This window comes from Passer montanus, unplaced genomic scaffold, assembly GCF_014805655.1.
Source record: "Passer montanus isolate IOZ18808 unplaced genomic scaffold, ASM1480565v1 scaffold108, whole genome shotgun sequence".
Classification (NCBI taxonomy): Eukaryota; Metazoa; Chordata; class Aves; order Passeriformes; family Passeridae; genus Passer; species Passer montanus.
In genome coordinates, this window is record NW_024357392.1 from 692,132 (window position 1) to 717,283 (window position 25,152).

Below are 25,152 nucleotides of genomic sequence, written 5' to 3' on the forward strand. Positions count from 1 at the left end.
CAAACACTAACATTTGGAAAACATTCCCAATGCCAGGTATTTCCTCACCTTCCAGACACCTGTGCCAAACACATCCTTAGCACTGATAAATGTGTGTAGGAAGGAGGTGATCCCATGCTATATTGGATGAAGGCTGAGACTTTTCCTCATCCACCCACACAAAAATGTTCACTTTTCAATGAGTGATATAAATTAACAGATCCTCTGCACCGGTCCAAGAGAAACATTAGTGGTTCATCTGAGGCCTTAATCTTGCTACATTTCAATTTGATGGCATTCCTCACCTTGAAAATCACATTTCACTGTAATACTTCAGGCTACTATATAGGATTGAATCCACTGCCCTTTGAAAATGTTAAGCAGAAAGCCTTTTCCTTAAATCTGGAAGACCTTTTCCTTCATGTACATCTAGATGTAAAGAAGATAACACACCCTTATCTTTTGCATGTCCATTTCTTCCCCTCTATCTAAATCCTCTCTCTCCTTTACTGCAGATGCTCTTTTCTAAACAGACAAATCTTCCCCAGTCTCTTAACAGGGTCTTTACCCTCCTGTGAACCTATGGTGGAATACATCCTCATTCCTTTTATACTTAGTATCTTCCTCTGCACGAAACAGAGGATTTTGGAGAGGTTTGGGTGTTTGGGGGTGTTTTTAATTAAAGTTACTAGTTCAAATATGTCAATATCTGGTAAACAAGAACAAGCATGTTTTGGAATACATATTTTAAGAGTCAAAGACTTGAGTTGATTTCAGCTACTTTGCTGCTGCACAGATCTTTTTGGCATCACATCTGCTCTTATTTGAGCCAGAGCAAAACTTCATCAGCTTGCTTTTCTTCCCTTTCATTTTCTGGGCTCCCATTGAGAGTTATTGCAAAGTGAGAAAGATATTTTTTACATTAACTGTTCCACTTCGATTCAGAACCAGTGAAAGATTTACAGGTTCCAAGATTCCCACTCTACTCTTGTGTCCTGTAAGCATGGAAACTGATAATACTATAGAAACCATGCCAGCCTTGGCTTTCACCATGACCTGTTTTCCACCAGTTTAAAAGCAGTCAGTCCCCATTATCTTACTTTTATAAGCACACTCATCTGAGGAATACTGTCATCATACCCAGATTATTTAATTTTTTATTACTTCCAACCAACTTTAAACTCAAAACAACTCAACACTTGATTTCAGTTTCTGCCTAAAACCTCCCTCTCTGCCTTTTAAATTGTAACAAAAAATTCATTTGACTGAGGCTCAAACTATAAAAGAACATCTCTCACTCTGCTGGGTTTGTTTTCCTTTTTATCACCTACTTTCTGGAACAAAATATTTCTCCAGTGGGGAAACACTCTCTTTATCCCTTGCTTGTCTAACCCCAAACTGAAAAATGGAGCACCTAAGTTTGTGGAAAGCCCATCTTTCCTAAGGATAGCTGGCTGTGGCAGCACCATGAAAACAAGCAAATGAGACTCAAAGAACTCACACTGCTTGTACTTTAAAACGTTGCTTTCAAATACTTCTGTGGTCAGATCTTTAATCATCCCTACTTCAGTGGGAAATGAAACAGATAAAACTTCTCAACATGAAGTACAACAGTGAAAATGCTCTAAGAAAAGCTGTAATCAAACTGTGAACAAGCTCACAGTGCAGACATTCTAATTATGTAAAACCATTAAAAAATTATCAGTTTTGTAAAAGTTGGACCTCCTGGAATTTGACCCAAAATAAAAAGCAGTATCCCTGAAGAGGAGACCAAGTAGTGCTGCTGAGCACTACTTCAGAAAGGTCTGGAAATGAAGATTGCACTCAAATTCAAATATTTCCAGAAAGGTGAGGATTTCTTCGACCTAAAAGTTAACCGTACAGACATTGCTCATCTAATGTCTTTTTTCTTATTAAACTTCACTGACACACAAGAGAAGGAAACTGTAATTCACCCTCATAAATTATCTTCCACCTTCCCTTACATGAAACAGTGGGAAGTAATCACCCCATTTTGCTATCTTGATGTATCTTTAAAGGTAGTCATTAAGAGAAACGTACATCCAGCAGGTGAACAGAGATAACTGGTCATAAGCGATGACAGGCAAAAATACACAAGTATCTGATCTGAAAAGGGGCCAAGTTGGAAGCCAGATGCACACTGAACTATCCACTTTCCTGGCTGTTAATTCAGCTCATGTCAGGATGATTCAACGCATCTTTACACGCAGCTCCCTATTCATACAGCATCTTCTAGTCACAAAACCAGGCATTTTCCATTTCTTTCTCTGAACAAAGGCTAGAAGAGTGGAATGGGAACTTGCCATTCAGCAGCGGAAACTATTTGTAAAGCTGGGAAGCTGGAGACACTGGGAAGAAAAGGCTTTAATGAAACTGGCCACTGTGTGTGCCAACTATCAAGACTTTATATATTCTTCCAAGGAACCCTGACTGAGGCTTTTTCTGTATTTACTCTTTACATCCCAGTTATTACAATACTTCGCATGATGCAAAAGAACAACATTCATGAGAAATTCCATATTAGAAATAGGCAGATTTTTTTTCCCCTGAAACCAGCCTGTAGCTGTACTTAATGACCCATTAACTTATTTTTGGTTCTGCACAAAGCCAGCACCAAGACATTTGTGACTCATTATCAACCAGGCACTGGAATTCACTATTAGCTCTTCAGCTGATCCAGATCCAAAGGAAATCCCCATATGCTTGGAATTTCTAAAATACAAGCACTGCAGTTGTTGCCTGGTAAGGCGACAGTTACCATATGCAACAGAGGAGATGTTTATATTTATGTTTTTGGAGGCTTGTAACTCAGCCAGAGGCAGATAAATTTTCCCAAGTTGTGTCACTGTCCCTGAAATATAAACATAACACTGTTACAGGTCACTGCTCCAAAACGTGGAAGCAGTAGAGCTGTGACAGTCTTCCAGACCAACATTTAAGCATGAAATCCTTTTTATTGTTGCCTTTTTTTTTTCATGAGAGCCCACATTCTGGGTAGAAAGATATGCTACACAAACCAGCTCAGCTCACTACACGGTGTCCAATCATTCATGCACTCATTCATTCATTCCCAGAGTGCAGTCTGCCCTGTGCTGTGGAGGAGGAAAACTCTTGTGGGTTTGGCTTTGGTATCTACTGTGACACAGCTTCCCAAAATGACCCCACAGCACGCATAGCAGTGCCCACACCAGCCAGAAGTTATGAGTAGGCAGCATAGCATTTTCCAGCCCACCAGCATCTAAGTGACAGCTAAATGAGGAGAAGTCTAGCCTGGGAGCACCACCAGTCCTTTGAGAACGGCCTTCAAGCAATAACATGAATCCTCCACAGTCACCCAAGACAAAAGTTTAGCTTATTTCCCTGCCTTTGTAAACAGCACACAGAGAAACAGGGAGCCAAGGCAAACACACCACATTTTCCACTCTGCTATGGAAAAAGCAGAAGGTGGCCATATAATTAGATGGCATGATAATGCAGACACTAGGTTTGGCTACAGCAAGGTGAAAATCCTGGTATTTCATACCTTTCAAGAGCTCAACTTGGCAACCTTATTAACATTCTTTGAATTTTTGAATTAATATAATTACTCTTAATTAATTAAAATGAGGAAAGAGTGAAACATCCTTTCAGGAGACACTGACATGAATAACATTCAGGAAGCAGAATGGTGACCACTAATGTACTGATCCTTCTTATAACTGCCAGGCAGCAGCATTTGAGAAAGCTTCTCCTTCTGCCCAGGACAGGAAATAATTGTGTCTGACATCACTGTAAGAAGCTAAGTAATAGCAACAAGCTATACCAGTAAGTGCTATTGTGAAGTTTTGATTATATAGAATAGGAAAATACAAGCTTCAAAGAGACTCCTTCGCAATTCCCCTGCATTTCTTACCTCCATCTCTCCTCTCTCCTCCTGAGGCTCTCAGTCACAATCCTGCACTCAAAAGATTCCCAGAGATGTGGGGGAACTGTCTGGGAAGTCTGGAAGAGCTTGCCTCCACCTCCCTCCAGTCCTGGCAGCACATCCTTAAGGAGGCTGCCTGCAACTGTATGAAGGCTCACCCCGAAAGAGACCCTTCCCCTGGCATCACTCCTCTGATGGGGACCTTGAAGTAAAAAAGTCCCAGATTGCAAAAACACAGGAATATCTGAAATATTCCCTTTCATAATTTCCACCAGCACTCCAAGAAAGCTCAAGGGATATTTGAGTTCAACTTTAAACACCATTTGTGCACTGACTCCAGGAAGTTTTACCTCTGCTCCCGAGTACTTCTGTGTGCGCTCCACGAGCTCGGCCAAGCAGACTTCATTGCTGACTGGCATGGACTGGAAATGAAGCCTGAAGATTTCCTTGCGAGTGGCTGCATCTGGCAGTGGCACGTAGATAATTCTGTCTATTCGCCCTGGCCTCAGCAGGGCCTGCAATGAAAATGTCACAGCAAAAGTTACAGCACATCAAGGAAGTAAAAAAAAAAAACAAACCACAACTCAAAAAAAATACCACCACCACGAAATAACCAACAGCTTAAACAAAAAGCATGAACCTGCACAAGAAAAGACAGTAAGACTACTGAGCTTGTGAAATACCTGTTTATGGAAAAAAAGAATCATAAAGGAACCACAGTCATTCTCCCAAAACAATACTTCAAGACTTGTTGCAAGGTGTGCAGGAATGTTAGGACTTGGCAGAAGGACAGGTGGCAATGGACACATCCCAAGTTCAGATCTTCCAACAAGACAACAAGCAGAGAAAAGAAGGGTTTTGTTGGAGTGAATCTTACACTGTGGATCCACGTTGTTTTATCGCACACTATTAGAGCTGCACATGCTTACAGACAGGCAGATTACTCCAACAAGGTTTTTAATGCAAAATAAGGTAACAACAGAGAGAGGCCAGTGATGCACAGCTTCATGCACATGTGTTTGGCCTTGCACTTTGGGTGTTCAGTTTATACTGGGGATGGGAGGGTGGCAGAGCAAACAGAAAATGTAAGATGGAACAATGCCCACGACGGGCAGCATGGAGGGTTCAGACTGGATGGGAGGAAAAAATCTCTAGAAGAGAAGCACAGCCCCAGGGCAGGTTACTGGGGAAGCTATGGAAATTCTGCCTTTGTGGGTTTTATGGCTCAGCAGAGGAAGACAAGCACTCTCTGATCTGGTCTGGTAAAAGTCCTGAGCAGGAGGGGGATCACTGGGCCTCTGGAAGCTCCCTTCAAACATCTTTCTGGACAGGGTCAAAAAGTAAACTTTATCTATATATAAAACAATTATATCCAATATAGAGGAGAAGCCAAGCTCTTAAATTTATGGGAAGGGAGGAAGCTCATTTCCCTGTTTATAAAAATCTCCAAGATTTTTGAAACCATCTAGAGTAAAAAAAGTAAAAACCCTCGAGCCTTTCTTACTTAAAATTTGGAAAAAAAGAAAAGCAAAATACAATAATCCCATGCACAGCAAATGCACATAAATAGTATTTAAACTAGTTTTTTAGAAACTGAACAATGTTTATAAGATTCAGCATGTAACCTAAATTGTTTTTATGTTATGGTTCTCCCTTGGGTAGACTAGTTTGAGTTCCAGATGACTGGAGATATTGCATGGCTGTCCTGGGCTGTCAGCCAATAAGTCTTTTCCCAGCCTGATCATGTCAGTGAAAGTCATGCTGAAAAAATAGTAGGAAAGAGCTTTCCTTCCTGCACAGCATTGATCAAGTTAACACCCTTCCTAGAGTTTCTTTAAAAAGACTGTTGTGGTGCTTCAGAGTGGAAAAATGTATCCTGAATGTTAAGAGACATCTTGTTATTTTTAAAACAAAACATGAAAATGCTCAGCACAAAGTCCTGTGGTGCTGCATGGAGCTGTGCAAGGACAGAGCAAGGCTGGGAAGCCCACATGTCCATACCCAGCCCAGCACCCTGTGTCTGCCGCAGCCAATGCTGGATCGCTACAGAAGAGAGCAAGAAATAAGCTGTCCACTGATACTTGCTCAGCAGACTGTGCTGTTTTCCACTCCGGGTGAACCCACCCAAGAACTCAGCTCACTGACAACGTCTTGACCAGTGTATAATTCAGTGCCTAAGTTGTGTGTGTGTGTGTGAGGATGTTGCCATTTTTTGCCAACACACTTGAAAGAGAAATTTGCATGTTTCAAGACTAGGCTTGGAGAGAGTGGAATTACATTGCAATTGTGTTCTGCATGCTCTTAAGGAAATGCCCATAGCTAATTCTATTATTTAGAAGAAACAAGAAATGTTCATGAGAGTATGGTGGTGCCTCTTTCAAACCAAGACAGGTTTCATCAGGATGCCCAGATAATTAGAACATCTTCTAGAGCCAGCTTAACTTCCCACTGATGAATGACCAGGGCTATGGTGCAGGTGGGACAGAGAAAATGCTCAGTGCCAATCAGCTGGGAGAAAACGCTCATTGCGTGGCTCTCAGTTCCAAGACACAAAAAGCACAACTGCAGATCTAACACAGTGAACATACTTTTTTCTGGTCAGTGACTAAAATCTGTGTTTCCTCCAGTTTGTCCCCAGTGCTTTGTGTTTTACATATGTTGGTAGTTGAAGGCCCAAGTTTTAAGCATGCTATCATTACTTTTTTGCTAGAATCAGGCCCAGGGACCTTATCCAAGGCAACCAGATGTGCTGGGAACTGTACAAAAAAAGCACAAGTCAGTTGTAGCAGTGCTCGCTGGCTATATCAACACAGACAAAAAGGAAAATATTCTGTAACCTCACTCTGAGACAAGAGTCAGGCTCCCTCCAACCCCTGCAGACAAAAGCAGATTGAACTGAGAGCTGGTCTCCACCAGCCCTCCTGATGTGGTGACCCTGGGAGACCCCGGGCACAGCCAGACTGTTCCTGGCTCTGCTGCCATCACCTTGGCCCCTTGGCAAGACACCAGTCTCCCCCTCTCCATGCTCCTGAGGAGCTAAAATCAGCACAAGAGGATGAGGAAGGGGCCTGGTTTGACCTATCCAGTATTCCTGGAGGAAAAAGGCCTGGTGAGGGGCCAGGGGTGGGGTGCAGAGCTGCTCTGCTGCTAGATGCTCAGAACACAACAGCAAGTTAAGGCTTCTCTCATTTGCAGGACATCACACTGCCCTCCCAGGTTTCCAACTCTGCACTCTCCTCACAGAGATGCTTTTCCTTTTTGGCCAAAATAATTCAGAATTCAGAACCAAGCTGCATGCAGAGGCTGGCAGTAAGGGAACAAGACATTCCTCATGATGTCTTTGCTCACTGGACAGAAGTGAACTCTTCGGGTTGCTTAAGGAAGCCTGCTGGGGCACATGATGGGGGCACATGCAGCACTTCAAGCCCAAGGCCCAGGTCATGCTAACCAGCAGGGCTGAGTTGGATGGGTGCTGGCACTACATTTCTCCTAAACACCATTTTTTGTACAGACCTAGAAGCTACTGCTTTTCTCAGTGGGATGTTGTGTGATCCAGGCTTCACCACGGGTAGGGCTTTGGAGATAGCTGCTCCAATACGCCATGACTTTCACAGGCCATTCCAGAAGATGGAGCTTCAATCTTGCAATGAGCACTTTGAAAATGGGGAGGAGAGTGATAAGGACAGCCAGGCCACCTCTGGGCCAGCCTCACTGCCCTAGGCTGGGTGCAATGGGACTAGCGGGTGACCCACCGGCAAGGCATGAGGATGGATCCAAGCTGTGGAGCGGGAGGAGGAGGGAGTCAGCAGGAGGATGGATCCATGCTGTGGAGCAGGAGGAGGAGGGATTCAGCAGGAGGATGGATCCATGCTGTGGAGCGGGAGGAGGAGGGAGTCAGCAGCAGCAGAGGCAGGAGGGGGAGGGTGAAGAGCTGAAGCAGGGCTGCAGGCCTGGGCAGATGCAGCTGCCGGGAGCGCGAGATGAACTGCTGGCGACTGGGAGATGCAAACCCGATTCGGGGCGAGCAGCACACAGGAGGTGGGAAGTTGATGGGGCCAAAATTAATTGATGTGTGCACAGAGCTACATAACTCACTGATGTTGAGATGCGAGGGCTGCATAATTTACTTCAACCAAGAAGGGCACAAAATTAAGTAATTGGGGTTTTGGTAGAAACCAGAATACCTCGAACCTAGAATACTTCATACCACCGAGCAATTCTTCTGCAGGTTCATGTGATTATTTTTTTGTTGTTACCACAACAGTTATGAAAGGGCTCTAAGTACTCATGCATTGAAAGGTTATGAGTGGTACACAGACACAATGCTCCTCTGGGGAAGATTAGGAATGTGGGATAATTCTCATGCAATACAGAGTACCATCAACAGCAAAACCACAGTTTTTTAAGGAGAAACTGCTCCCCTTTCAGAAAGAAACATTTCATTTTGCTATAATTAAAATGGAGTATTTCCTCAAAATATATAATTGGAAAAGATAGCTAGGTCAAAAACATGTATTTTGTGTGCCGTTATGAACACAATTATTTCAGGAAAGAAAACATTAATAGGTAAAGCCTGGAAAATATTTGTGGTTCCTGTTAAGAATGGACCAGATTTAACCTTAGGGCTTTGCTAATTTTCCTCCTCTTCTTTTCCTTTTTTTTTTTTTTAAAGCATCTACCTATAGTTAGCTTTGTCAAAGGTTACTTGGCCATTTTAAAAATCACACTGTCACAGAATGCAGAGCTACAACAATGGCAGAAGCATAACTAGCTGAGCTCTCTATAGGACATGAAAAAAAAATTTCCTACTGATAGGAATCCAGCAGCCATGCTTAATTCATCAAAAGCATTCTTAATCACATCTTATAACAAAAATCTCACATATGAACTGTGCAAGAGGGTAACCTACCTTTAGCAAAATTAAATACAACTGAAAACTGCCAAGCAGTAAGTGGCATACTGAGGTGAATACGAGAAAGCAAATCAGTTCAGGAGGTAGAGGAGCTCATTTGGAGAATCAGTGTTACTGCATATTCTCTGCTGTAATTCATCTCCACAAGTAGAAACAAATTTTTATACTAAATTTATTTCCTTTCAAGCAAATACATTGCTCTTAATGCAAAACCTAAAAAATGCAACTAAAAGTTTAATTTTGCCTGTGGAGTCGGTTGGGATTAGATCACTGATGAAAATGAGAGAACTGGGAATAGTTTCTTTGTAACTCAATCCTTCCAATTTAGATTAACAACTGCTATTTATGAACTGTGGTAGGGGCTCCTACTTACATGGACTCCTCAATACAAGAGATGGCTCTATATCTTGTAACATCATTGGGTAATGCAAATTATGCAATTTTTTAAATTTTTTTTTTTACTTTCACCATTACAGTATTTGAACATTTCTAAGTCATTTTAAAGAAACAGAATCACAGAATCAGAGAATGGCCTGGATTGGAAGGGACCTTAAAGATCATCCAGTTCTGTCATAGGCAAGGACACCTTCCACTAGACCAGGTAGCTCCAAGTCCCATCCAGCCTGGCTTGGAACACATCCAGGGATGGGGAATCCACAGCTTCTCTAGGAAGCCTGTGCCAGGGCCTCACCACCCCATTACAGCCTTCCTGCAGCTTGTGCAAGCAGTAGCTGTTTGTGAGATGTTTTCCATGGTTTTGCCCACATGTCAGGACAGATGCATTGCAAGTGCGGGAAGTATTAAGGTCTTCTTGTGCCATCATTTACCTCTGCCAGGAGTGAAGGCAGCTCCCATCAAGGTGCTTCCCCTATGCTTTTGAGGCTCACCTCAGTGCCTGATGTTTTCATTCTCACTCTGTGCCAGAGCAGGTCATGCTCCCAGCCCAACAGATCAGGAAGTGCTTGGCATTTTAGGATCTTTGAAAGTTTCAAGTACAGGAAGCTCATCCATCCTGTTTGAGAGATTACTGGAGGCTTTTTTGCAACCATGGCTTAATTACCAAAATTAACAGAAGGTGCTGAGGGGAAAAGACATGGGATTATTACCATTAAGGACTTAAAAACCATAGTCCAGTGGAGACTAAATTTTATTCTCCCACAAAGTTTTTACTCCTGCTCCATCTGGCACGAGCTGCTTCAGGAGGCAACCCCAAATTCCTCTGTTCCAGGTGTCACACTTATTCACTGTGTCACAAAGCTGGAGTCTTGTAATTACAGGCTCCCTAGTCAAGTGATACTGCTTTGTTCCTGCCAAGAGCCCCTTTCCTCACACTCTTCCACCTCCCCACCTTCTTCCTTCTGTGCCAGCGTCTGTCACCACCGTCAGTACATGCCAACATCTCTAACCAGTTCCCCTCTTTGATGACTTTTTTTGCCGGTCACCACCCTTGTACATCTCCCAAGATCTGTGCAGATTACTCTCTGCTGTCATTACACAACATCTACTACTCCTCTCAGGGTGGAGCACTTTGGTTCCATAACCTACGGTGCATCCACTACTTCATTAAAAGCATTTGTTAACAGAATTTTACCAAATATTATTAGAAACAAGCTCCTAGAAAATGCTGCAGTTCCCTGTGCGAAGGCTTCGCTTTCCACACAGATTTATAAAAGCCAGGCTGTGCAGCCTTTCCGTAGTGTCAGTCTTGCTCAAGACCTGGAGCGTTGTGCAAGCTGACAAGAAAGGACATGATAGTTTGACAGCAGGTGTTCAGCAGGAACACGCTACCGAGCGGCAGCCGCGCGGCAGGAACCCTCTGCTCAGGCATTCAGCAGGAGCACGAATTAAAGGCAGAGAGCAAATGTGTGCTTTGACACCCTGGCAAACAGCAAACCAACTCCAACTGGGAGACAGCTGAGGTGATCCCAGTCCACAGCAAGATGAAGAGATACAGAGAGTGAACAGTCTCCAAAATAAGAACATGATCTGTCCCTCAGATGCCCCTGCCTGTGTAGCAGCTACTCCCTCTGCCTATCCTCCAGGTATACATCTTCAGTTAATCTTTTCCCTTCAACTACTAATTCATACCTGTTTCCAGTTTGTCACATCAACAGAGGGAAATTTCTCCATGTAACTCCATGTGTCCTCTGGAACTGCTCTTTACTGGCTACCCACATGAACCGACACCTCCAGCGAGCACCACAGATCAGTCTCTTCACTATTACAGCAAAACTGTTTACCCTACAGTGTGCAGGAAAACAGCAAAATCATCCTTCCTTACAAAATGAAACCTGGGGAAAGAACTGCCTTGAATCAATTGAAAACACTGTCATCACCTGCTGGAACAACATGCCCTGCTTCTGCATGTTTCACAGCACTGAGTAATTTCTCAGGGTGGTGATTTAAAACAGATAGCAGTGCTTTAAATGCTTCAAGAAAGCAAAAATTTCCAGAGTTGATGTGAAAGCATATCAAACCTCAAAAATCTCTAAGAAAGGCCGGGTTTGGCTTTCCAAACCTGCAGAAAGCTGGATGCCACAAAATATTATCATCTTTTTAATCAGATTAACAGCAGTGCCCTGACCACTGCACATCACCATCCGGCCACTGGAATTTGATTGATGCAGCCAGTTCACAAGGAATAGTGGAGAAAGGAGACTTGAGGAAACTTGTTTTGCTGCAATGAGACCATGCAAACACAACTGTGAGGCACAATGTGCTCCTTGGCCCATGCAGACAATACCAGGGCACGTTATTATGTAGTTTTGTTCATATAGGATTAAAATATCTCAAGAAACCGAGTTTCAACCATTTCTCTTGGCAGAAACATCTGCAGGCAGATACCCTACAGCTGCAGAACCTGTATCTCCATCTGATATTTCAAACAGTTAAATTGGCCAGTTGGCACAAATCACTGCAGTGCTCATTGGGAGCCAAGCTTTGCCCGGGCCTCCATCTATAAAAGTCTAAACCTGTCAGAAACACGGCCCTTTTTCAATGCAGTAAAAGCAGTGCAAACCCAAGCAACCATGCTGATACAAATCCAGTTTGGCACCACAGAAATTGAGCTCCAAATTACTTGAGTTCAAACCCACTGAGGCACTGCCAGGAAATCATGCTCTCAATCCCCCTTGCTTTGTCAACATGGCCTCAGAAAAGCAAGATATTCTTCACAATCTGCCTGTACCTTCAGAACACTCAACCACACGTTTTAAAGCCACAAACTTCCTTTGCAAAGGGGGTGTCGGACACAAGGTTTTGTCCTCTCCCCATGTCCAGTCTCAGCACAATAGCACAGAGGATGTCCCAATTTCCAGCTGTTTTCCTGCAATTTCAGCAAGGAGCAGGAGCAATCTAGTCCTTTGCCACTTTCTGGTTCTCACAGTGAGATTTTAATGTGGAGAAGACACTGGAAGGTGCCCACTCCATGCAGCCTTTTCTACCCCATTTCTAATAGAATAACTTTTAGTAAAGTTAAAATTAAGTGAAGGGGGAAAAAAAATCTATCACCAGCTAAAAAACAATATAACACACCCTCTTCAGTGTATGTTTACATAGCAGAGTCCTCCATGCTCCTGTCTAAGAGGTGCAAAACCTCAGGAATGTCAGCTCTTTTCTTCCTTTCCCTTCTTTTTTTTTTTTTTTTTCTGGTGGGGGGGTGGGGGTGAGTGGGGGTTTAATGAAAGAACCCCTTTAGAAAAAGATAACAATTACATGTAATGGAACCTGGAACCAGACTCTTTTGGCAATTAATCACCCAGGAGCCGTTGCAATCCTGCAGGCTGTTTCTGACAGATTTTGAGAGCTTTACAGGAATCACTGGGATAAGATGTGCCTGGGCTGGCTTCTGACAGGGACCAATCATGTACAAAGTGTATTGTTGGTTTTGAGTTTTGTACTTTTTTTTCATTTGTATATTCATACACACACGCACAAATATATGTGTGTGTGTATATATATATCTATCTACACATATACACACAGATGTGTGCACCCATATCTACATTTCCACAGGAGTCTTTCTTTACATACATGGAACAACTGCAGAACTCATTTGTTGGCCCAGAGGCAAAATAAGAAAGAAAAAAAGAAAATAAAGAAAAAAAGCCTTTTCTTCCTCTCAGCAAAGTAGAGCTATCCATCACTTAACAGAGATACTTCCTGTTTTCAAGCAGTTGGGAAGGCATGACTTCCAACCCAAATACTTGGCTTGGCAAACCATTCCTGTGTTGACAGATGCTTTTATAACCACTTCATTCCACCTGAAGTTTCAGTATAAAAGGAGGTGGTTTTCATTGCTGGGTTTTTTTTCACCTTTTTTTTTTTTTTTTTTCAATGTTTCCGTCACTGAAGTACCAGAACATACTATGGAGGGGAGAGAAAGGGAAAGCAGAAAGGAGAGGAAAGAGAAGGAAAAGGAAGGAAAATACCACAATTATAACAGCTGGATGACAGAGGTTAGCATAGCTCTGACAGATGTTACCATGTAACCTCAAAATGACATGTTAGAGAAAAAACAAACCACCGAACCTGTTCCTTGTAGGAAAGAGAATTTTGAACTCCTGCCAAAATAGCACAACTCTCCTCAGAAGATTTTGAACACTGCAACAATGATCTACCACATAATACATTATTTTCCACACATAAGCTTTACCTTTATATTACCAGTGCTCTGACTGATTAAATTACCAGCATGGGATGAGATATTTTTCTGAGATACAACTCAGCCTCAAATGACAAAAACTAACAGCAGGCCAGCTCCATCAGGACCTGCCTTGTAACAGCTTTTCATCCCCTACTTTCTGTTTTCCTAAGATTCATCCACAGGACATGCTCTGAACACTTCTTGAGGCCACATACTTCAGTGTATCACAAGGAGAAGTTAAACTGAGCTGCAGACAAGAAGATGTATTTCTAGAAGCTGCACGATTCATTTTATATAACCTTTTGTCATACCAGTTTCTGTATTCCTTACACCTGGTTACTTCAGTGACTACCCTACCACAAAATTCTTCATGATTTTTCCTGGCTTGTGACCAAACTTTACAGACCTGTCTGACAAACTACAGATACACAAACTACAGATAAACAAAGTGCACAAGAAATATTCCCGGAACAAACCAGATATGTGAAAGCAGCTGCTTCTAGAGAAAGAAATCAGCAGAGAGGTAGGCAACATCAAGGAAACAATTCAGAAACAGTTTCAAAAGGAAATCAATGACTTTCCGTCATTACTGCCAGCGCTGCGGCTGAAAAAAAAATATTTCTGGTTTTCATTATTTGAAAGATCTTATTTTACTACTGTGGTTCTGGAAGACCATTTAAAGCAATAAAGTAGATACCAGTCACAATAACTGTAAGCTAAAGGAAAAGTCATTCAACTCAGAGAGAGAATAAAGCCACTATACAAAAAATATCACTCATCTGTACTTGAACACAAAGGTGATTATGCCTTTTATAAACCCATCTTGAGGCCTATATTCCAAACAAGCAGGAAGTGAAAAAAACAAACCCTGGTTTAAACCCCTCTCTTTGGGAGACACAGCCCTCCTGCCCTTTCACAGCTAACACATATCGGGTACAATGCAGGTGCCAAACCCATTTGAGACCGACTAGGACCAAACTCGGGAACACCTGGCAGCCTTGGGGAGAGATCCAAGGGGTCTTTCTCCCTGCCAAGGGCGTAGCTGGTGGCCAGGCATGAGCCTGCTGAGTAGAACAAACAGCACAGGATGCCTCTGTTCATAGGATGCCAACTATGCTTTTGATAAGGGAACAACCAGAAGACTCACATGAGTTTTAATTCACTACCTGTTAGTGGAAGAATTGCAGAATGGTTGAGTCGGAAAGGACCTTAAATATCATCTCGTTTCAACTCCTCTGCTATGGGTACATGCCTGAACACCAATGAAGCCCTCTTCTTCTTTCAAAAGGTGCATTCTTAACCCATGTTTAAGTTATAAATTGAGCAGAAAAAGAGAAACAGGTGAGTAAGAAGCCTCTAACCAGCACCTGCAAAGTGATGCTCATACAGTGAAGCACTATTTGACATAGAACATCTAGCAGCAGACATGCTGTTAAAGTTCTTTAAGCAGTTAAAGAACTTTCTCAGGTCCAAAAAAGACTTTGGGAATAGCCAAATGTGGTCACTGAAGCTGCTGGTGGTGCCACGGAGCAGGTGACATGGTTCCAGTGACACAGAAAGAGCAGGGAACACTGAAGAATTGCACGGCTGACTCCAGAATCCCAGATAGCTGCATGCCAGGATATTAATGCAGTCAAGACACGGCTAATTAAGAACAGCAGTGCACTGGCTGGGTCAGAAGCCAAGACACTGCCTGGAGAAAAGGCCCCACAGACATGCCTCCTCTTATTAGTGCAAGCAGACAATCACTGATTTCCTCCACCCGGATGCAGGAAGACAACCTGGTGGTTTTCTCCCTCATACCGGCAGAAACCACTTTGTGTGTTGATCTTGGAGTCTTGTGGGTGGTGCAGAGTTTACATAAATTACAGAGCTCACTGCAGCTGCCAGTTGCAAGCAACAGAGAGAGCTGCAACTCTGGGGTTAAAATACATCCTTTCAGCTCATCAGGATGCAGCGGTGCTGATAAAAGTCCTGAAATCATTCTGCAGGTCTGCCAAGTGTTCATAGCCCCCAGCAGACACCAAATGTTAGAGGAAAACATTTGGTGCCGCTGAACTCACATTTTTTCCCTACACTGCCAAGAGTTCCATCAAACAAATGCGGGACCCTGCTGATTGTTGTCCATCTGGCTTTCTCCTTGACTGTCCCCCACTTTGTGAAGCCACCTGTGATGTTTCTGGCTCTAAGCATTCTCCAATAGAGGAATTATTTTGGTCAGTCCCTTTTACATGTTCTACAGTCAGCCTGAAGGCATTCCTGCCATGGCAGACAGTCTGGCATCAGATCTGGCTTCATTCTTACCACATATCCTAGATATTTCCATCTTCATTTCTGGATAATTTAGGAGATTAAGTCTTGTTCAACTCCCCGACGAATCTCAGTATTTGTTATAAATTCATTCCATTTAATACCTACTATTTCCCCAAGGCATTTAATTTCAAAAGCTTTTAGACGTCTGTCTGTACCTTTGGTGGATTTCCAGCTTTCACATCCAACTGTTAAGGTGGAAACAGAATTTCAGTGGAAGACTCCTACATCGGTTTTAGATTCTGGATTATCAACACCTACATCTTCTTCATGCTGGTTAAATACAGCTGCTGCCTCATTGATGCACTGCACAATTTCCTTCTAGACATCCTGTCCATTCCCATCTTACTGCCATGCAAAGTAAGGATGCCTGGTTTGTATCTTGCTTATTTTTGCATTGCAATATCAGGGCTGAAAATTACTGTGGTTCTCATTAAGTCTATTTGATTTTTAACTCACCTTCTCTTTCTTCTTTTCTTTCCCCCACCTTCTTCTGCCCATGTCTGCTGGAAAACAACCCAGCTGTGGTTTTTGTTAAGTAACATAATATATGTTCTATCTAGGTTACCTTTTTTTATCTCTCACTTTTTCCCTTTTAAATGAACAGTGGCTGTTCATTTAAATACTCATAAAAATGAGTATTCATCCAGTCAAGCTGTACTTCAACCAGCAAAGCTGCACCTTGACCTAAAGCCTCAATGAACTTCTCTTAACATACCCTGTCATTTCAAGATGCTACAGTACCAGTCCTGATGGACAGATTCAAATACCTCTAAAATTATGAGTACAACCTAGATTTTAAAACACTGGGGGAGGTGTTACAAAGAAGGGTTTAGTCGAGTTATGCTCATGATTAAATTTGGTCAGCATATGACCTTGTGCTCTACTGAACTTCAACTCATTCCTTTATCCTTCCTGAAACACTACAGGAGAAGACTTCTCCAGCAACAAAAAAAAACTCCACAGAATCATAATTACTACAGCAGGCCATCTTTAATTTCTGTTCTTCTTTTTTGTTGATTTTTTTATCTCCTTAATTATATTTTTCTAACAACTAAAAATTCAGTTACCTTTACCTTTTTTTTGTCATTTTCTGGATCCTTATTCATTTACAGCTCTGCCTTTGTGTTGCTTTTCCCTCTCTGCTGTGAGCTTTATGATGGTCTACTTACAGCTTATTTCTCTGCCAAGATTTAGAGATCATTGCTCTACTCAGCTGTTTAATATTATCATTCATTGCTTATTTCCTTCTTGTTGAAAATATTCAGTTTATTTCCTGAGGAAGTCTCCTGAGGTGTAAGCTATGCTGGTAAAGTTCTTTCCTATCACCTTTTTAACACTTTTTCATGCTCCTTTGATTCAGTCAGCAACGTATCTCATTTCAGACTGCAATTACTTGTAGTATAATTCACAAAAATTGGGGTTTCCCCCGGAAAGGGTCTGTTTGAACAGTTAATTTGCATAATTTCAACAACTTTTACATATACAAACCGACTATGACTTATTAGCCCTTGGCTGTCTGGAAAGCTGCATTCATGTGCCAGCTATGAAGCTGTCAGGCAGAAAGGCCCAAAAGAAGCCACGCTGAGCTCCTGAGGTGAATCTTTTCCTTCAGCTAAGCTTTCTTGTCGAGTGTTGAGGGAGGTTTATTCCCCTTCAGTTTACAGGTGTCCAAATAGGTGTGAGCTTCCTAAGTGAACAAGCCTCTTCTCTTCTTATGGAATGCAGATTTTGGAAACCATAAGAAATTTCAAGCACACAGAAGTTCTTGCCATAACCTGAGCTACACATTTTGTCAGCTAATAGAGTAAACAGTTCGTTACATTCCCATCCTGTTGCCAGGGTCACAGAATCCCCCTCTTCAGCACCTGGGAGCTGCGATGTATTACATAAAATCCTCGATTGCCCCATGATTTAAAAGAAACGTTAGGTTTTTCCTACCGAATTCCAGTGGTAAGTTATTGCAATGTGGAAACAGGAAATATCTTCAGTGTTCACGCTAAGGTCTTCCCGGCATTTAGCAGTGTTTGATCCTGAAAGCTTAAGTGACTTGCCAGGGAGTCACTTTGAACCACCAGCGTTATCTTGGGCTCTAATCACTGTTCAGAGGAAGATTCAAACCGTAGTCAATTTAACATAACTATCTGATTACTCCTCCCGACGTACCATTTAAGACAGACAATAGCGCAGTTCAGGATGCAGCTCAGGAATGGGTGCCCAGAACCTGATGTTGCCCGAGGGCGATGTGGCTCGTAAAGAGACACCTACCTCGATTTTCTATTGATCTGGAGCTTCCCGAAGCATTTGCAAATTGCAGGAACCGCACTGAGACATTTAAAATTTAAATTACTCTAACTTACTTCACAAGGCCATCAGTATTCAAAGCTGCCCTCTAACCAAGAGGAAATACAAATTGCCCTTTGAATAGAGACAACTCTTGGGCTCTAGGGTTAGGATTTATCAAAGGAATTTAAGCAAAAAATCCTACTTCACATAGCTACACTTCTAACACAAGAGCTTCACAACTACCGACATTTCCTCCCACACATTATTTAGCTTTCAAAATTAGATTCATTCTTCAAGTTTCTGAATTCATAAAGCCATGCTTTGGCTGAAGGCCAGAATATGCAGGAGGAAACAGAGAATCTCATTTTGCTCAAGATGCTCTGATGGAAAAATCAAGAGTTTTAGGTTCGTTCTGGGGATGCAAAGATAGAATCTTTCTGTACCTATAGCACATGCATGCAAAAATTATTCTATGGGAAATCTGTGCCAGGAAATTCAGTTTCTCTCATGATGAATGCTATTAAAACGGTCACAAACGGTGCTGACAATGAATCAAACCCTATTTTAAACACAAAAATGAAGACAATTAAAATTTAAGTGGAAATAACTTGCTCCCTGGACAGAGCTGGGGATTATGACTGTCAGATTTTGACAGAACTACAACTTTTCATCTGCTTAAGTCAAGTTAAAATTCAGTTAATGCACAATTCAAATCCCCCTTTGCAAACACACTTAACATCTCTTTTTCAAGGCAGTTACTTCAAAACCAGCACTTGTATAACAGAGAACAGAGTTTAAAAGCTCAGAAACCTTCCATTCTTAAAGTGTAACTTCAGAACTGCCAGCATTCAAAGGTAAGTGAATCAAAAAAATGCCAGACCACAATAATCTACACAGATGGGTGATGGGATCTGTGCTGGAGACCCCCTCAGCAGCACAGTCTCCAACAGCAGCACTCAGAATCTCTGCAGGTTTTACCCCCACTTCTGGTATACCTGCATACAGCCCAACACGAGTGTTCCATAACTCACAGGGTTTCAAAATTCCTGCAAGACTTATTTGCCACTGTGACAGTTTCTAGCCACTCTGAGAGTGCAAACATCCACAGACAAAAACTTCAGGGGGGCTGAGAGGGTGGAAATGAACCTTCCAGTTAACATTGCTTTTTCATCCCACTCTGCTCATAGGAAAAATCCTCCCAGTCCTTGCCCATAATGCAGTGTTGCACAGTCCTTGATATTTTATTTCCTTACGCCAATGCAGCCCTAGGATGGACAAAAGCCTGTTTGGCCACAGCTGTGCAGAACTGCAGGGCTCTGCTGGACAAGCATCCCTGGTCCTCTGCCTGCCAAAAATGCCAGCCATTGATCAGGAAACATTCTATCTGCAGAAATCCAGGGAGCTCTGAGAGCTCTCTCAGGCACCAGGCTTCACTTGTCTACACATTGCTAGGATTTCATCACAAAGTGTCCATTTCCCTCCTCTCAGTTGAGGCTGACAGCAACAAGCCACATCCCTGCCCTCCCTCTCTGTGACTGGAGGAGAGCAAAGATAAAAGAAAAAAAATTCCCATCACCTTTACAAAAATCACTGCAAAACTATACTGAATTTATCAAAAGGAAGGATGATTTCACACTCATTTTTAAATTACAACTTGGCAAGCCTGGACTAAAATAAAAATGCCTTCTAAATGTCAATTCATTACTGCATACTAATAGATGCTAAATTATCATAAAGCAGCTGATGTTACTATTCATATTGCTGAAACAAAACTTGACACGTCCAAACTGTATCAGAGACAGTTCCTTTAACTTCCTACTTGTATTTTCTTTTCAGTTAAGTCAGACTTTTTTCAATTATGTATTTCCTGCTCGGTTTTTTTTTTTCTCCAGGTTTTCTTTTTTATTAATTTCAGTGAAGCAGCTGTAAGAGGTAACAATTACAGCAAAAATGTTTAATTACCCAACTACCTTTTAAACAGTACCTGTGGGCATATACACTCCTTACAAGAAGTTACTTAAAAGTAAACCCACAAGAATTATTGTTAAATAATGGCATGATTATCAAAGAAAATTATTCTCTGTGAGTCATTTTACATTAATTACAATGTATTATTTGCAGGGCAATGTACATGCAGTTCATTCTGCAGTGTTCCTAGGGGAGTTTAACGAGGAGCTGGTCCTATCAGGCACCAGACTGAAAAGGCCCTCACACAGAATCCCTGCAAATCACCCCACCAACACCAGAGTCTGCAGCACTCTTGGCAGGTATGGACTGCAGCAATAAAACTAATGAAAATCAGTTAGAAGAGGCTACAAACCGCTGTAACAGATTTAGAGAAAACCATGGAATTGAAGACCTGATCAGATTTCCAAACCCTGTTTTCTAACACTCTTAAAAACACCCGCTCCGCTTTTGAAAAATCTCTCCAAACGAGTGTGAATTAACCGTGTACTCTAAAAATCTGACAATTCATTCAGAAAAAAGCTATTCCAACACCATTTATAACTGATGACAGAATATAGTTCAGGTGGCATTTTTAAATGTACAAAATAGAAAAGTAGCTGTTAATCACTACAATTTTCATTCTTCTAACAGGAAACTGCATCATGCATGGGTTTTGGGGTTTTTTTTGGAAGACAAAATCTTTCCTACAGCAGCAATCATTTTAATGAGATTTAATAATGCAAATAGTTTACATATCACATGTACTGCGTTTTTATGCATCAAGCTCAGCTGGAGTGCTCATAGTCAGTTCTAAAACAGACTAGAAATATGTTTTTTGAGAGCTTGGATTATTATTCACAGTACCCTTCCATTACTTTTCCAAATTCTTCACCGATGAGTGCAGCAAAGGGAGAATCACTGTAACAATGCACACTTAGAATTATTACATATGCAATCACTGTAACAATGCACACCTGCATTTATTAAGACATTAGAGCCCCAGCCTGCTGCTGTCAACTTCTGCAGCTCCTCTCTCCTGGCACTCTGTTAATATTTACAGCAGCAAAGGCTGATCCCAGAAATTAAACAGCGGCCAGTGGCTTTCTCATCATATGAATCAGCAAATTTATATAACCTCAAAATCCTAAAACTTGGGTGGTTGAATCTTGCTCATTATCCTGTCACTGAATCCTCCTGGCCAACAGGGAATTCCAGACTTGGAAAATTATATCCAACTCACTGTGATCAACACCCAAGGATTACAGATGCTCCACCCTGCTCCAGGGAATTAAAGCCCAGGTTAAAGAGCTTCCTCAAGGAGGAATTGTAGCTAAACCAGCATTAATTGTTTCTAGCACACAGGAAAAGCACCTGGAGCTGGAGCCAGACCACAGAGGAAGGGATGAGAGGAAAATGGGAGAAACATAGGAGGAAGAAGATAATTAGAAGAAGTCAGAAAGAGAGAGTATTTTCCATTAAGGTAGGTCAAAAGAGTCAAAGATGTCAATAGGATTCACACACAAAAGCACTGCAGCTTGACTGTGAATTGGAATGAACACCGGCAGCTAGAGCTGCACAGGTTTTGCAACCCTTCATTTTCTGGGAAAAACTTTAGGCTAAAAATTTTTGGGTCAGAGAAGCAAGTTAAAGACTCAGAAATGGTCATATGGTATCTCCCTGGGGCTCTGCCTGGATGCCATAAACTTTGGTGGAAACGTTCTGCAAGCACAAGAGCATTTCCAAACCAAAGTATATCCTCCCATGACCAGATGTCTCTTGTAAAAACCCCAACTGGCTACTAAAGAAAACACTAATTTCTGTTAAAAGAAACCAACCTGAAACATTGATTATTCATAGAAAAAGCTGCATTTTTTTTTTACCTACACAGCAGCACCTTCCAAAAGGTAGCTTTTTCTGTCCAGGCTAGACAAAGTCAAACAATTTTAGAAAAAATTCTTGTATTTTTTTGAGCATGAAAACTATTTGCTAACATTTTACTGAAAATTAATCTGAAGGACTGAACACAGTAAAGTGCCTATTCTTTAAATTCCACTGATAAGCACATCCTAGAGCTCCTCCAGGGAATATGCCCAACCTTCCCTAGTGCCTGAACATGTCACCCTGAAGTCTCTGCTATCATGCTCACACAGCATACAGGGACGGGTTATCCTTGTATGGTTTGACAGAACAGTAGAAGCAGGACGTGGGAGGGCAGCCAAATACCTGAGGCTAAATTCCTGGCACATTAAAAGCCTATTTACTATTGCCCATAATGCTATTTCATATATAAAAATACAAAAGGAGATCCATGTGGAATTAACTATATTGTTCATTTCTGTGGTTTTCCCTTTGCCTTTTTCTTTTTTCACATGAAAGAACTAGGTCAATATTTTCCAGAATTACCCAACTTGTTTTATACTATGAGAAAGGAAAACCATTTCTAGTATGAACATTGTTTGGGTGAAAACAACATTATTTATGGGAATTTTTCCCATGTGACATTTTAGAAAAGGAAGCATAGTAGAAAACCCCTTTCACCATATGGAGTATTACAGTTTTTTTATGTGAAATATCAGTACAGACATCTACCACTGGAACTAATAAAGCAGTAGCAGTCTGTTAGGTGGGCCACTCAGCGGAAGAAAATGAGGATTATACCCTGCCTTTGGGTTTCACAGCTCTGTTTTGACTTCATAAGTGTGCAGAGTAATCTAGATTCTCTGTGACATTTAAAGTGCTCCTTACAAGATCCATCTGCTTGACTTCCCCAGTTTTGACTCGTACATCACTTGTCTCCAATTTGTTCAGCCACCTGCTACCCAGCTACAGGGATGCCGTCACTCTCCAGCTTCCCCTACACCTCTGGGTGCCCCACTCTCAACTTTCAGTCCTCTGAGTGATAAGGGTGACAAAAACAAAGTGTCAGCCATGCCAGAATGGATCACACCCAATGACAACTGTTTAATTTAGCTGCCAGACTCTCATGTGTAGAAAAGAAAGTTTACCAGACGTAAAATCCACCCAAATCTGGATAGGACTTTCCAAAAAGGTAAGAAAAGGTACACACATAACTGAAGTTTGAAGTCTCTCCTCTATTGTGCAAGGGGTGAGAGAGTTTCTAAACCAAACCACAGTAAAAAAACCCAACAATGTTGGTATGGGCAAAACCAAAGACTGTGGTAAGAGATAATTTCCTGTCAGTTTTTCTTGAGAAAAACAGAAGTGGTTTTTGTTGACCTGCAGAAAGGTTGAAGCAGACAATGGTCCCAATGGCACAAGAATCATCATCATAAAGATTCCTACAACCAATCCATTTGACAAAGAGTTGGACAACTTTAAGTACAGACAGCACTATCTAGATTACCTAGAATAATTCTAAAAAGCATCTAGGACTTCAGCTTCATTCATTTCAGAATTTCAGAATCAGTGTGGCTTCTTTTAAGGTATATTTTATTTCTTTTCCCAGAAAATTCCAGCTCATAGATCTGGAAGCATTCCACTATCTCTACTTAAAATATTTAAGAGGGGAAAGGTAGCAGATACAGGTAAGTGTGGTGAGTCACATACTCACCTCAAGGAGAAGTGTTGCTTACATTTGATGAGGGAAGTAAATAATTAGCTATACTAAGGGCACTTCTCTTCCAGTCTCAGAACAACATTACACAGGCAAAAGCTTCTGAAGGCTTTAAAGAGGGCAACACTCAAAATTCATAATCTCCTGAAGGCAAAATGTTATCCCTGCCAAATATCTAGAGATTTGATCTTGAAATACTAAACTGATTAATCACGGTAATGATTTACCTTCATTGACTGACTCAGAAATAAAATTGATAATTTTGCTACACTCAAAAAATACTTCTCAGGAATGTTGGGTGAAAGACTTCTACTTTCAGGATTTAGGGTCTTTGTCTCTATGCTGGTGAGAAGCAATGGCATTATCATGTGAGACCAAGGCTTAAAGAAACTTCTCTTTAGAATATCCCAGTGCTTTCTTTTCTTCTTCCTTGTTTAAGAGGAGGGTAAGTCAGACTTGTGTCATGACCATGAATATTTTAAGTGTCTGATTATGAACCTCAGTGAACTGGGGTTCCACACAGATGCTTGTCTCAAAGTTAATCACTGCACACACCACTGACTGTCAGGGGAGTTCAAGCTCCAATTCTTTTTTTATTAAAAGAGATACCTAAATAAAATTATTTTTGCCTTTGAAGTTCCAACTGACTATAAAAGTGCAAAAGACTATACAGGAAAGCACAGAATTACAGTTTGAGTTGGAAGGGACCTGAAAGACCTTGCAGTTCCAACCCCCCTGCCACAGGCAGAGACATTTTCCTCAGACCAGATTGCTCCAAGCCCCATCCAATCTTGCCTTGAGCACTTCCAGGAATGGAGCATCCACCAGTTCCCTGGCCAGCCTGTTCCAACCTCACAGTAAATAAAAAACCAGTTTGGTTAGCTTAGATGAATCCTTGTTTGCTCTTCACTGTTGGAATTTATTTCTACCCTCATCAACACCATTACAAACCCAAGGTAAATATGTAAGAAAACCCAGAAGCATTTAGCATGATGTGCTTTTACACCAATAAAATTATCATCTTATTTGTGCATCCCTTAACACAGCCTACAAAATTATTGTGGCCTCTGGATATTGAATTATTATATATAATCAACAGCATAACTAAAAAGAAACACCATTTAAAAGATGTGACTAGTAGCAAAATGCTAATGTAACAACAGATATTAAACAGGTGCAATATTTTAAATTATTTGGTATGTTCTACATGAAAATACAGATTATCATAGTCCAGAAGTACAAAGAATATAATTTTGTGCAGTCATAAGATAAATGTATATAATTAAGCTGTCATAAGGGGTTTTTTCTCATTTTATTCAAGTTATTACTGTTCAATCCTCTGGAATGACCATTCTTTTCTGCTTAAAGGTCATTCTCTATAGTGGCTTATCTAGAGAAATTCTACTGAACACAGACACTCCATATAAGGCTACAGAAAGTCTAAAACTCTATGAAAACAAAGGGTGCTCCAAGGATGGGAGAAGATTTGCATCAAGAGATACGGAAAGATTCAGAATAAACCCAAGTTACTGAACACAGTTTGTAAAGATGCCAGGGCTTTACAAACCCTGAGC

At 41.4% G+C, this 25,152-nt stretch overlaps 1 protein-coding gene across 1 annotated transcript in view; it reads right to left on the reverse strand.

The window, feature by feature from the left end:
- SPATA5 (spermatogenesis associated 5) overlaps positions 1–25,152 on the reverse strand; it is a 164,068-nt gene that overhangs the window by 31,125 nt on the left and 107,791 nt on the right. The window contains exon 15 of the mRNA XM_039722287.1: positions 4,255–4,419. Within this exon, the coding sequence (XP_039578221.1) occupies positions 4,255–4,419 (165 nt within the window). The remainder of the gene's footprint in view (positions 1–4,254; positions 4,420–25,152) is intronic.